At 47.7% G+C, this 11,424-nt stretch overlaps 1 protein-coding gene across 5 annotated transcripts; it reads right to left on the bottom strand.

The window, feature by feature from the left end:
- Positions 1 to 212: 212 nt before the first annotated feature.
- TENT5A (terminal nucleotidyltransferase 5A) lies at positions 213 to 11,170 on the bottom strand. 5 transcript variants are annotated; one of them, XM_077305951.1, is made up of 4 exons: positions 11,049 to 11,170; positions 9,673 to 9,882; positions 6,939 to 7,485; positions 213 to 5,286 (listed from the first exon to the last, which is right to left on the bottom strand). In XM_077305951.1, the coding sequence occupies exons 3-4, from the start codon at positions 7,401 to 7,403 to the stop codon at positions 4,507 to 4,509; spliced, it is 1,245 nt and encodes a 414-aa protein (XP_077162066.1). In that variant the 5' UTR covers positions 7,404 to 7,485; positions 9,673 to 9,882; positions 11,049 to 11,170; the 3' UTR covers positions 213 to 4,506. The 5 variants fall into 5 exon arrangements, with proteins under 5 accessions (XP_077162066.1, XP_077162072.1, XP_077162055.1 ...); XM_077305957.1 differs by lacking the exon at positions 11,049 to 11,170 and having other exon boundaries at positions 6,939 to 7,481; positions 9,673 to 10,036; XM_077305940.1 differs by lacking the exon at positions 11,049 to 11,170 and having other exon boundaries at positions 9,673 to 10,035.
- Positions 11,171 to 11,424: the final 254 nt, after the last annotated feature.

Below are 11,424 nucleotides of genomic sequence, written 5' to 3'. Positions count from 1 at the left end.
TGTTCATATTCCCAGCCAAGTGTTCTGAAAACTAGGTGTCTGGGCCCTTAGTCTCTGATTGGCTGACTTTACAGCTTTAATCCTCTTGTTAGAAGGTTGCTTCTCAGAAATATGCTGCCTATGTATTTTTTTTCTTCCAACACAAGATTGCCAGCAATAGTCACAAGCAGGTCCAGACCCTTATAGACACTGAAAAGACCAGACAAAAAGAATAGAAAAAATAACATCATTTTTATTTACAAAAAAAATCCAAATATTGGATGCTGTAAACAAAATTCACAATCTGTTCCCTCTAGCACTGAAGCAAATGCTTTCGATTGTTAAAAAGTGTCTGTTTTCCATCAGCTCTTTGTTTCAGCCTCCAACAGAACCTAGAGCCAAAAAGTTCTAAGAGAGCAGTCCGTGGAGCATCTGCTGCAACAGGATGTCTTGCAGAAGACAACAGTTGTATGGAATTCTGAAGAACAAAAATCAGCATAGCTGCTCAAAGGCTGCAAAAGTTTGCCCCACTGCATCCAAACCGTCTTGAAGTCTGTAGGCCTTTTTGGATATTTAAAAATGGCTTGCATAGAAAGCAAACAGCAGAACTGTACATGGGATTTTATTTCTTGCAGCAAAAATCAGAAACCAGGAAAAAAATAAAACAAAAAGCATGGAATATGTAATTAAATATATATTTCCCTCCTTCTCAAACCTTAACACATCTCTCTCTCCATGAACATTTTAAAGCTTTCTGTGAATTAATGAGCCTTTGATATAAACACCTTGCATATATAGCATTTTACAACAGGCATTTTTAAGCTGTGCATGAAACTTTGTGCAATATGTAGCAGCAAATAACTTTTAAAGCATTTAAATTAAAAAAAACACAGTTATGAAAATTTGTCTCCTAGCTTTTGCTTCTTCAAAAAGATCTTTTTGTTTTTGGATATCACAGATTATATATACACATTATAAATTCACCTATCTGGGCTGCCTGGGACTTACAATGAAGTGTTTGGATAAATGGAAGTGATATTTACATAGGTGCAAGAAGAGTGTGTGATCATCTACTGTCCACACAGCAGACATGGGCAAGAGAGGTTCAGACAAAGACATGGAAATTCCTTGGGTTGTGCTATGAAGAGCCTCGTTTGAAGAATCTGGTTTTCTTCATCTCTTAATATCATACTACATTTATATTAAACACACTCTGTCCCTCCCTGATTCAGAATTTATCAAATGAACGCACAAACCCACTATGTATGATTGGGCCAATATTTTAAACCAGGTTACCATTGCAAATGCAATCCTTGCTTCTTAAATCCTGTGAAATGAATAGGAAAACGAGGCCTTACGAGTGCTGAACATTTTCTTCTTGTGAAAATACTGGGGCAGGGGGGGGGAGGTCAGACTTTATGGAGGGTTAGGTGCGCAAACCACACAAGCCAACTTGCTTTTAAAAGGTGTTCTTATTTTAGTTTTGGCCTAGAGTCATGGCATCTTCCCATCACTAACACCAGACACCTTTTGACAAACAACCAGGCAGTACAACAGAGCCCCATGATTTTCACTGCTTGAGTTAAAGAAGACTACTGTAATCCTAATATTAGGGAGAAAAACTCATCTATATCAAATTGCTTTTTAAATCAGAGCTCGACAACATGCACTGCAAGACTACCAGTTACTATTGACCATAAAAACTGAACTAAAATTTTAACAAGGAAAAAAAATCCGCATTCTTAAAAAAAATGAACAATAACAACCTTCTAAAAGATGGAAAAAGTTACTCCAAAGGAAAACATATACTGTATTATCAGCATTTTCTTTTTGGCACTGCCAGAGATCTTCAACCTCTTTTCAGTAGTGGATGACTCATTTATTTGCAGTAAAATAGCTTTGGTAAGAAAAGACAAACCATACTACCAGCTGATCCTATTTCCCCAGTCTTCTGATCAACTTCTGTCAGAAAGCCCTCTGAACAACTACAGGCTAAGTGCCGATTTTGACAAAGCACATCTCGCCCTTGATTTGATGGTGCCAATATTAACAGGCCAATGGAAACGGACATTTTGTTTTCTTAACTGAACACTCCCTAAAGGGGGGGGGGGTAGAATCCCGCCAACATGTCAAAGAGATATGGAAAGCAATGACCAAGGGATTCCTGGACAAGACAGTGAATAGCAGTGATATTTTAAAAGTTTTTTAAATCTTCTCAATTCACACAGAAAATGATCATCTTATTAAATTGGCATCTTATTAAACTGGCCTTCAGTTATAAAAGGACAATCAAAAGAAGAAACGGTTCAGTAACAGGTAAAGGGAAAATATTCTGCCATTATGTTGAGTAGGATAAAAGGACAATATATTGGCTGATTAGCACCTTACTAATCCCTTCACTTTCAATATTTTCTGCAGCTTTAATATTGCGCAGAGCTGTATGACCTGCTCCACTTGAGACTACAGCGATAGGTGGCAAGGGTCCCTTTCAAAGTCGAAGCCTTTATTTCTTTTCATAGTATTAAGGTAACAGCACAAGGGCCACAACCAAATGCAATATATTAGTGCAACTGTGCATGTCTGCTTTCCTTTGTGGCTGAATTAGATTTGATTTGCTTTTAAAGACCAGGGGCTGGAGAAAGATAAAGGGTTGAACTTTTCTGTATCATAATCAGTACAGAAGAGAAAATTCCCAAGGAAACAATTCTCCCAACTTTCCACTGGTCTCTTGAAAGACAGGAAATTAAATAAATGATTTGTTTGTCCCAATGCAAAAATGATTAATTTTAAATAAGATACAGTACTTAATTGGAAAATGCAGTGTGACAACCAGATTAAAGATGTTTAATTGTTGCATATTATATTATATATATATATTATATAAATTGAAAACACTTGTGCAACACTTTCTTCATAATGGTTCATTTCACATTTTCTATCTTCTAGTGGTCCTGGAATGCCCAGTGCATTCTGTAAACTGTTTTTAAATAGTAAGAATTAGTAATCAAATCAACTAAGACAATATTCTTTAGCTGTCAAGGGAGTTTAAATAAGACTTGCCTTGAGTCACCTTTCAATGTGATGTCTACACATCATGAAAGTCTGCAGCATTATAATTACCGAAACCATATTATAATATAAAATCTGAGAAAAAAGGGTCAGCTAGTGAAATATTTGTCCAGACAGGATGCTGTCAACGCTCCGCCAATGAATTATTGTAAGCTCTGTTCTTGTAACCAAATACATCATTTTAATTCCACCTCATGTACAATTGGTTCATCTATCCAGATTTTTCTGGTACCAGCCAATAACTCTCTGCAAAGCGCCCACTGTATTAGGGCATCCTGTTGCAGACTGGAAAACACACTTATATCATTTAAAACATTCCTTAAAATTGCTACATTTTCCTAGACTGTGTTCAAAATTGTGTGTATATACATATAATGCTACAAATATATATACACACACACACACGACAATATACACACGCATACCTATGAGAACATCACATCAACAATATAAATTTTATATATGTATTTGCCAGGAAAAAAATTTAGGCATTTCCTCCACCATCTATTCACAAGGTGTTTTTTTTTTCATCTCGTGTCCCTGATAAAAAACAAAATGCAAGGTTAAATCACAAAACTATATTTCTCTTCTCACATCAAATTTTCTGAAGGCATCAGGCACTTTTGTTTAACATTTTTGTGTACAAATATAGTTAAGATTTTTTCCTTTAATTGTCTACTGTGTCTTCCTCTTTGCTTAGATAACTTATCTGTGAAATCTTTGGTCCGGAAGCATATGTTGCTTGCTACAGCTGGCTTTCTTGCTTTTCCACATTTTTTTATAATGTGAAGCATGCACACAGCTGGAAACAATGGAATTTGTCATCTCCCCCCTTTTTTAATAACTGCACTAATCTACTGCTGTTCAGCTGGAGCAAGCTGTTTCTCCTAAAGCATTCTACTTGAGCGACCTATATTCTATGGGATGGATGTGCACAGAGCACTTGTTGATTCCGTGCCCTGAAGGCAGCAAGTCCAATGGACATCTTGCTGCAATATGTGACACCTCTAACTTCTGATTCTTGAATGCTTTTCTAAACTTACCCCTGTCCCACCCCACATTCTCCCTTATTTTTTTGCCCCCACAGGCCCCATTTAAAAAACAAAGGTTGCCCAACTTTCACTATGCCATAGCTATGGGAGCAGGCTAAGCCAACCCATATTGTCATCAAGCACTCCTCCCTGGCTTCCTTCAAGAGGAGCTTTTTGCTTTTCATGACAGGCCTCTTGTGCTCTGGGGTGGAATCCAATTAAGTGTTGGGTTCTTTTCTAAATCATGCTTCTGCACATCACAGAGAAGAACCGCCGGCTTCCCTCAAGCTTAAAAAGCCAGAGGAGACCACCATTGCTCAAAAACCACCCCATTAATTTTTTTTTGAAAAGGAAAGTGCCATTCTTCCCCTTTAGTTGCTTGATAGAAAAAAAAATACTTTCCCCACCAAGTCCATTAAAACATATGTTAATTACAGGGCAACCAAGTCGAGTATGTATGTTGCTGACAGGGGAACATTGGCTGAACCTGTGCAATATAGTAATTGCTGAAGTTAGCATCTGCTACGTATGGGGCCGGCTGGTAGTAGCAAGTGACATTGGCCACATTTGGAATGATATTTTGCTCAGCTAGAACACGGATGGCCAGCATGGTGATAAGATTCAAAGTCTGTCGCCTCTCATGCCCCATCAGGCACACCGTGCTCTCGTTCACCACCCCGTGAAGAGTCATGAGATAGTCGTACTTGCGGTCCTCCAGCCCTACAAAGTGGTTCTGCAAGTACGACTCCAGTTTCCGTTGCTGTTCCCCAATGTCTGAGAAGTCAATGAAAAACCTGGAGCACATGTATCTCTGGAGTGACTTAATCTCCGACTCAGAAGCAGCCCGGAAGCCTCTTACGAGGAGGTTGCAGTACTTAAGGAGGCCCCCTCCCCTGATTTCTTCTGGATTCCGGGTAGCAATTATCTTGTTGCAAAGGTGATCAAAGGCTTCTTGGAAATCCCCGTAGACACTCTCACCAATGATCGTGGGGTGGAAAGTTTCAGTCATCGGGTTCTCAGAACATTCATAAAAAAGAAGGAGGGAGTCTAGCTTGATTTGAAAGGAGTCTACGCTGAACTCAAATTGCCTCCTCAGAGAGTCCACAAATTTTAGCTCCACATTTTTTCCACTGTTGTTGGAGAGGGAGATGAGACTCCACCGGTCTGAATCATTGCACACTTTCACCATTTTCTGCACATAGGCTTCCTACAATTTGAAACACACACATACACAAACAAAATAAAGGAACAGATAAGGAAGACTAATAAAAAGCACCTCCTCTTTCGGGAGCTGTCATTTGAATTTCTCTGGGCTCCACCCTGGCCTAGATTGCAGCAGAGCCCTTCACTGAGCCCAGCAGAAGAAAGAGACACTGTAGACAGATTTAGTATGTGGTTTTACAGACATGCAGTTGCAAAAGGCTGAAGGGAGAGGGAGTGCTTATGGCACCGGCATTACACAAAGCACATATTCTGCAAGGATTTTATTAAGACGTTTCTTCAAAAGATCTGAAGTTGAACGCCTACTGCCAAACAAAAATACACATGCAGCACACAGATAATCCTGAGCGGGATTCTGAAGACATGCATTTAATCTGAAACGGATATAGGCAAGGAAAAATCATCTAGATTCCTATTCATCTCTATTTGAAATAGCCGTTTTTCTCTGAACTAAGACTCTGGAAACTTTAAAGTAAGTCAGGTTTTATGAACTCCCGTTCCAAACCAACACAAAATATCCTGCAGCTTGAGTTGCGGGTGCTGTCTGTCCAGTTACATTCAAGCCCAACCCAGTGAAACTTGAATTTGGTTCCACTGAAAATTAAAACACTGCCACCCTGTGCTGTTACTCCAACCTAATCCATTAGTAGAACTCTGCATAGGACTGTGTTATAATCACTTGCGCTGGTAACAGAGCAACCCTATATTTAGTTATACTCTTCTAAGACTTATTGACGTCAGTTGACTTAGAAGGGTGTAACATTGTTTATGACTGCACTGTAAATTCTTTGCTGTAAGTTTGTTTATAAGGAAATCATTTATTTCTGCTTATAAGAGCTATACATCCAGGTCTCAAAATCCTTATGGTTTAGCTGGGTTATAAAACAGAGGGACTATGACAGTCAATTCTGCTTCCCCATTCTATTAGCAAGGAAGAAGGTCGAGGAGCACCATTTCCCTCTAGCGGGCTCATCTGTAGTCCCCTTAGACCCAAGTATCTAGAGTTAAGGCGGCTTAGTCAAATTATAAAGTGGTGTAATTCAACTGGCTTAAATCCAAGTACTTCAATTGAGCTAAGCAGACTGCAAATAATGTGCTTCTCGCCTTCCTTTTCTCTGGCTCCCGTGAATTAAGTTGATTGTTAACATATTCTAGGCATACTCGGGTTTCTCTTCAGATCGCATAAATCTTTTGAACATATTCTAGGGGTTTTTCCAAGGAGATTTTTAAAGCATGAACATTCCAATTAAGTGCTTCACTAAAGAGGATTGAAGGGGGAGACTAATCTTGTCCATGATTAGCAACCGAAGCATGAATTTTTCTAGCAAATTAGTGGCCAACTTAAATAATAATAATAACAACAATAATAATAATAATTATTATTTCCAGCCCTTCCTGATAGCTCAGGGAGGGTTACAGTAGGTTAAAGCAATGATATTTATCCTGGTATTAAAATTGGGTTAAGTATTCAAAACTTCTATCATTTACATGCAGCCTGATTTCAACGAAATCGGGGGTCCCAGCTTTTCCACAGACCAGCGGCATCTGCCCCTTCTTTCAGTCGAGGTCCTCCTTCCCAGGCCTGACTGTCCGCCCTTTTGCCCAAAAGAGGAGAAGGGAGTCCTCCCTGCACCTTACCTTCAGAGTCAGGGGGGTGATCTTCTCTTTGTTAACTCCTTCGGGCAAGAAATCCAAGAGGCAGTCCAAGACGACATCTTTGACGGTCTGGAACTCGGCCTCTCCTTTCAGGTCTGCGCAGAAGATGAGGTCCAAGTCCTTGTAGCCCAGGCCGCTGTCTTGGTGCAAGACGTGGCTGGCCGCCGAGCCGTTGAGGCGCACATCGCGCACGCCGATGCATTTCTCCTCCAGGCGGCTCCTCACCACCTTGACGATCTGCCGTGGCTGCATCTCCAGGGTCGGGAAGTTCCCCCGGCCGTGGATCGGGATGGTCTCGCTCAGGATGCGGTCCAGGCGCTGCACTTGTTCCCAGCTGAGCACGTTGCAACGGCCGCTCTCGCAGCAGCCCGCCGAAGGCTCGCCCAGGGCCCCGCTGGGGCTGCTGCGGCCGCTGCCGCTGCTGCGAGCGCTCTCCTCGTCTGCCATGGTCCAGCGCCGGCGGCAAGTCTGTCTGGCACGGAAGAGCGAGCCCCAAGGCAGCCGCGCCGTCCCCTCGTCCCGCTCCTAGCTGCGGAGGAAAGGAGGAAAGGAAAGCGAAAGCACTGAGCAGCCCCGCCGGCGACAGGCAGCAGCCCAGGGACGGCGAGCGGAGCCGCAAGACGCTGCTTCCCGGCGGAGCCCCAGGGCGACTGAGCCGCGCGCTGAGCGGATGGTCGCCGCCCCCTTCCTCCCCTCCCCACGCAGCTCAAGGGCAAGCCCTTTGCATGGGCCGCAGGGCGCCCGCGAGGGAAGCCACCACTGCCCGAGGCTGACCCGCGCACCCCGATCACCTGCCCAGCGGGCGCGGGTGGGCGCAAGCGAGCGAACGAGCCTTCCTGGCGGCGGCACAAAAGGATGGGGAGGGCTGGACACCTACGCGCAGCTGGAGCAGCCGCCTGGCGTTACGGGCGCCGCTCGCTCGGCCGTGCTCCCGTGGGCATGCCCGCTTCCTCGCGTGGCCGCCCCTCCCGCCGGCAGCTTGCAGGGGTCGCGCCGCTCTGCAGAGCTTGGGCTGGTTCTGCTTCGGCAGCGACCTCACTCGTTTTTTTTATACGGGGCTTCTGACTTTTCCGGGGCTCCGAGTCGCCCTCTGCTCCCCACGCCCTCTCATCTGCATAAGGACGCGCCCCCGCGACCACGCCCCCTCGTTTGCATCCAAAGCGGCTTTTCGCCACAGCTTCTCTAGAGCCGCTTCCCCCTCCCACTCCAGTGTCAAAAATTCTTTTCCCTCTGGATCCTGCTGGAACTTCCTGGAAGGAACTCGGCAATCTCTGACTCCAAGGTTCCCCCGCCCCCAGGCCTTCCTCCCACGGTGCAGCAGATCCCCCAGCAAGATAACCCTGGCTCTACTCAGTATGGAGCTAAGGGGGGGGGGGGCATGGGTGCAGTTGGGCCAAAGGATTGTATTAGATTTGAGCATCTGAACTACTAAAGAGACAATTGAATACCACCGTGTATGTGTTGGGGGACAACAGGACAACTGTGGCACCTTTTTCTGTTAAGAGAGATCTGTCGGATTGGGGGTGTTCAGATGCCAAAACGAATGTCACAAGACTGGTGCACAGACAGGTGTTAGCAGGGCTGCCCTTTTGGACAGAAAGGTGCTGTTCTCCTTTGACAGAAGTCAGGCACAAATTGACTGGTGATGTTTAGGACACAGCAGCCAAGCCTTCAAAAATCATAGCCCTGAAATGTGCAAGAGTGTGGTAGCCTCACTGCTCCCAGGGGAACTTGGGTGAGAGTCAGCTACACCTAGATCGCAGACACAAAAATGCCTCCTTTTGGTTTTTGAAACCACTTTTGTTCATTTAGGCAGTTTCGGGGAACTGGGACACCAAGGGAAATACCACTCCAGATGGTGCTCTTGATATTGACCCAGATAGAATCACATTCCCCCTCCTGTAAGCTTAGAATCCAGGCCCTCTAAGCTACAGGTGCTCCTGGCAGTCCGGCAGTAGCTGGTTCCAAATGCCCTCCTTGGAAGCCAGTCCCAGTGGAGTAAGAGAGGCTTATGTCCCAGAAAGAGGTTTACCCTTCGAGGGCACGGCTTTGGATGCAAAACCAGCACTCCTCTGGGTTGCCTTTGAGAGGTTAGAGCAGAGGATAAAGAGACCAGCAGAAGCCAGCTAGGAATCCAAGGGAAGCAGCTGGGGGTAGGGGGTGGGGGGATAGGAGCGAAGAGGGCAGCTCTTTCCTGAGCCTTCCATTCACCATGATGAGTCGCTCTGTGTAATGCAGAAATGTGCAACTCAAGAGAAATAGGTCCAGTCCATTACCACCTCTTGTGCATTTTATTCTCTTGATTCAATATAAGGTCTGCCTCTGTCTCTACCGCTCTTTCTTTCCAGTTCACAAAACACACATAAGCAAATTTGGCACTATAACGACAGCCTCTAGTTTATCCAGTAGGTTTTGTGAAATGACACACATGCACTGGGGAGAGGGGGAGGGGGGATGTCCATTCAGGGCATCACAGCATTCCCAATATAAACAAAGTACACTAACCAGTATTAAAGGAGAAAGTTGCATGCTATTAACAACTAACCTTCCCTATGGCTGCTAGGCTGTTTGACTACACACACACACAAAATAAGACAACTACAGTTAACTGTTTTTAGGGATTCTCTCCCAACCCCCTCCCCTGAACATTCCCGGGGGGGGGGGGTTGCCGTGGAAAATAACAGGGAAAGCCGTATACAGAGGGGGAAAAACTCACTCTTTTTTCTCCAGTCTAATCTTCAGTGAGCAACCGCCCAATAACCTGACGGCAGATCAAATTCTAAAGGTGAAGCGCGGCTGTCAAGAGACTCCACCTGCGCAAAGTCAATTCCTCTTTATAGACCGGCGCGCGAGACTGGAGGGGCATGATCAGGATCCGGGCCCCCTGACGACACGGGCACGGGCAGCGAGGAGGCCGGCGCCTTCCCTGCGGGGAGATAAAAGGGAATGAGACCGGGGGCGGGCGGGGGGCGGCTTGCACCCAACCGCGGCAGCTGGAGGAGCAGGAATCGGAGCGGGCAGGACGTCACAGGTACTGACGTTCCAGCAACAGCTGCAGGGCGAATCCAAAGGCCGGTGATGTGCGAAGGGCTGCGCCAATCGCCGATGCCTTGGCCGTGACGATTTCTTTTCCTCCCTCCAGGGCCCCGGGGCGAAGAGCCAATTGGAGAGCAGCTCGCCGAAGGAGCCGCGCCAGCTCCGTGTGAATGAGCTCTGTGCGCACTAGGGGGGGGGGGGGGGGGTGCAGTGAACACCCACCCACGCAGAAAAGAGCCGCCTATTCACAGGCGTCTCGCGCCTGCATCTGAGGAGCCGGGGGGGGGGGGGGGCAGCGGGTAGCCCCACGGAAGCTCTCCCCCCCCCCGCTAGTCCGACGCCTTCTGGGGCGAGCTGCCCACTGGGCCGGGCGGCCGACAGAAGCCAGGAGGGCCGTGCCTGCTGGCGGCCTTCGGGCTCATCCCCCGGGAAAGGCAGCTGTGAGGCTAGCGCTGGCAAACGGACCGCTGGTGCTTCGAAACCGAGCGAGCGGGTAGCAGCCGCACTTCGTGGCTTGCTGGGTTTGAACCTGCGAACCTCGTCGGGAGCCCCTCATCTCAGAGCTGAGGAATGGGTTGCATTGCGCCCCCTTCTTATTCAATCACCCGGTCGGGGGCCGGAGGTCCAACTTGAAACCAGCTCCCGGGCTAGTGCTAGAGGCCAGCCGCTGGAGCCCTGCCCAAAGGAGCAAGGGATGCTCAGGGGCGCCCGGGAGGGAGGGCGCGCTTGTCCCGCTCCCAGCGCCTTTCCCATTAAAGGGCGAGCAGTATTCTCCCCAGCTGCCCCCTCCCCGCCGCAGAGCCCCTCGGCGCGAGGAGAGACGCTGCCCCCGAAGCAAGGCCCCACCGAGGCCAACCCGCAACGGCGCTGTCGGTCTCGGGGGGAGGGGGGCGAGGGACCCGCATGTGCTTCGCCCCCCCCCCCATCCCTGGAGGGCTAGCAAAGGCACCAGTAGGAGGGAATGCTCCCTGCGTGGGGCAACTCCGCGCCCCTTGGAGGACGGGCACAGGGAAGCCGGTTCGTGAAACAACCCCGGGGGAGAGCGGCGATGCTTACCGGGATCTGCGGGTCCTACTAGCCCTCCCCCCTCCCGTCCGTTGGTGTCACTTTGACTGGGAAGAGCGGTCTGCGAACAGCCGCTGCGCCGTCGGATCTAGGAGAGCGCCCCACGCAGCTGGAGCAGGGAGTACCAAACACCATCCCCCACCCCCCGCCTTTAACTTTCTCTTGCCCACCCTGCTGGCTCCCGCTAGAGGGGGGGCGGCGGCTTACAACAGATGGCGCCTGTTGCGTCGCAACGACGCCCCCTGCCGGAGAAGAAGCCGACTTCGGGGGCACCGGTTGCTTGGGAAAGGGCTTTGCTACCGCTTGCAAACCCGGGGGGGGGGGGGAGAGGAGAGACTGCGGGTCAGATAACGTGCAGAGGCGATCC

The sequence above is a fragment of the Paroedura picta genome, chromosome 1, assembly GCF_049243985.1.
Source record: "Paroedura picta isolate Pp20150507F chromosome 1, Ppicta_v3.0, whole genome shotgun sequence".
Taxonomy (NCBI): domain Eukaryota; kingdom Metazoa; phylum Chordata; class Lepidosauria; order Squamata; family Gekkonidae; genus Paroedura; species Paroedura picta.
Note: the sequence above shows the minus strand (reverse complement) of the source record. Positions and strands in the feature narration are given on the sequence as shown.

Coding starts and splice junctions, on each gene's coding strand:
- TENT5A (XM_077305951.1), bottom strand. CDS start 7,403: ATGGCAGACGAGGAGAGCGCTCGCAGCAGCGGCAGCGGCCGCAGCAGC. Junction 5,287..6,938: donor TCACCCCCCTGACTCTGAAG/GTAAGGTGCAGG, acceptor TTCAAATTGTAG/GAAGCCTATGTGCAGAAAAT.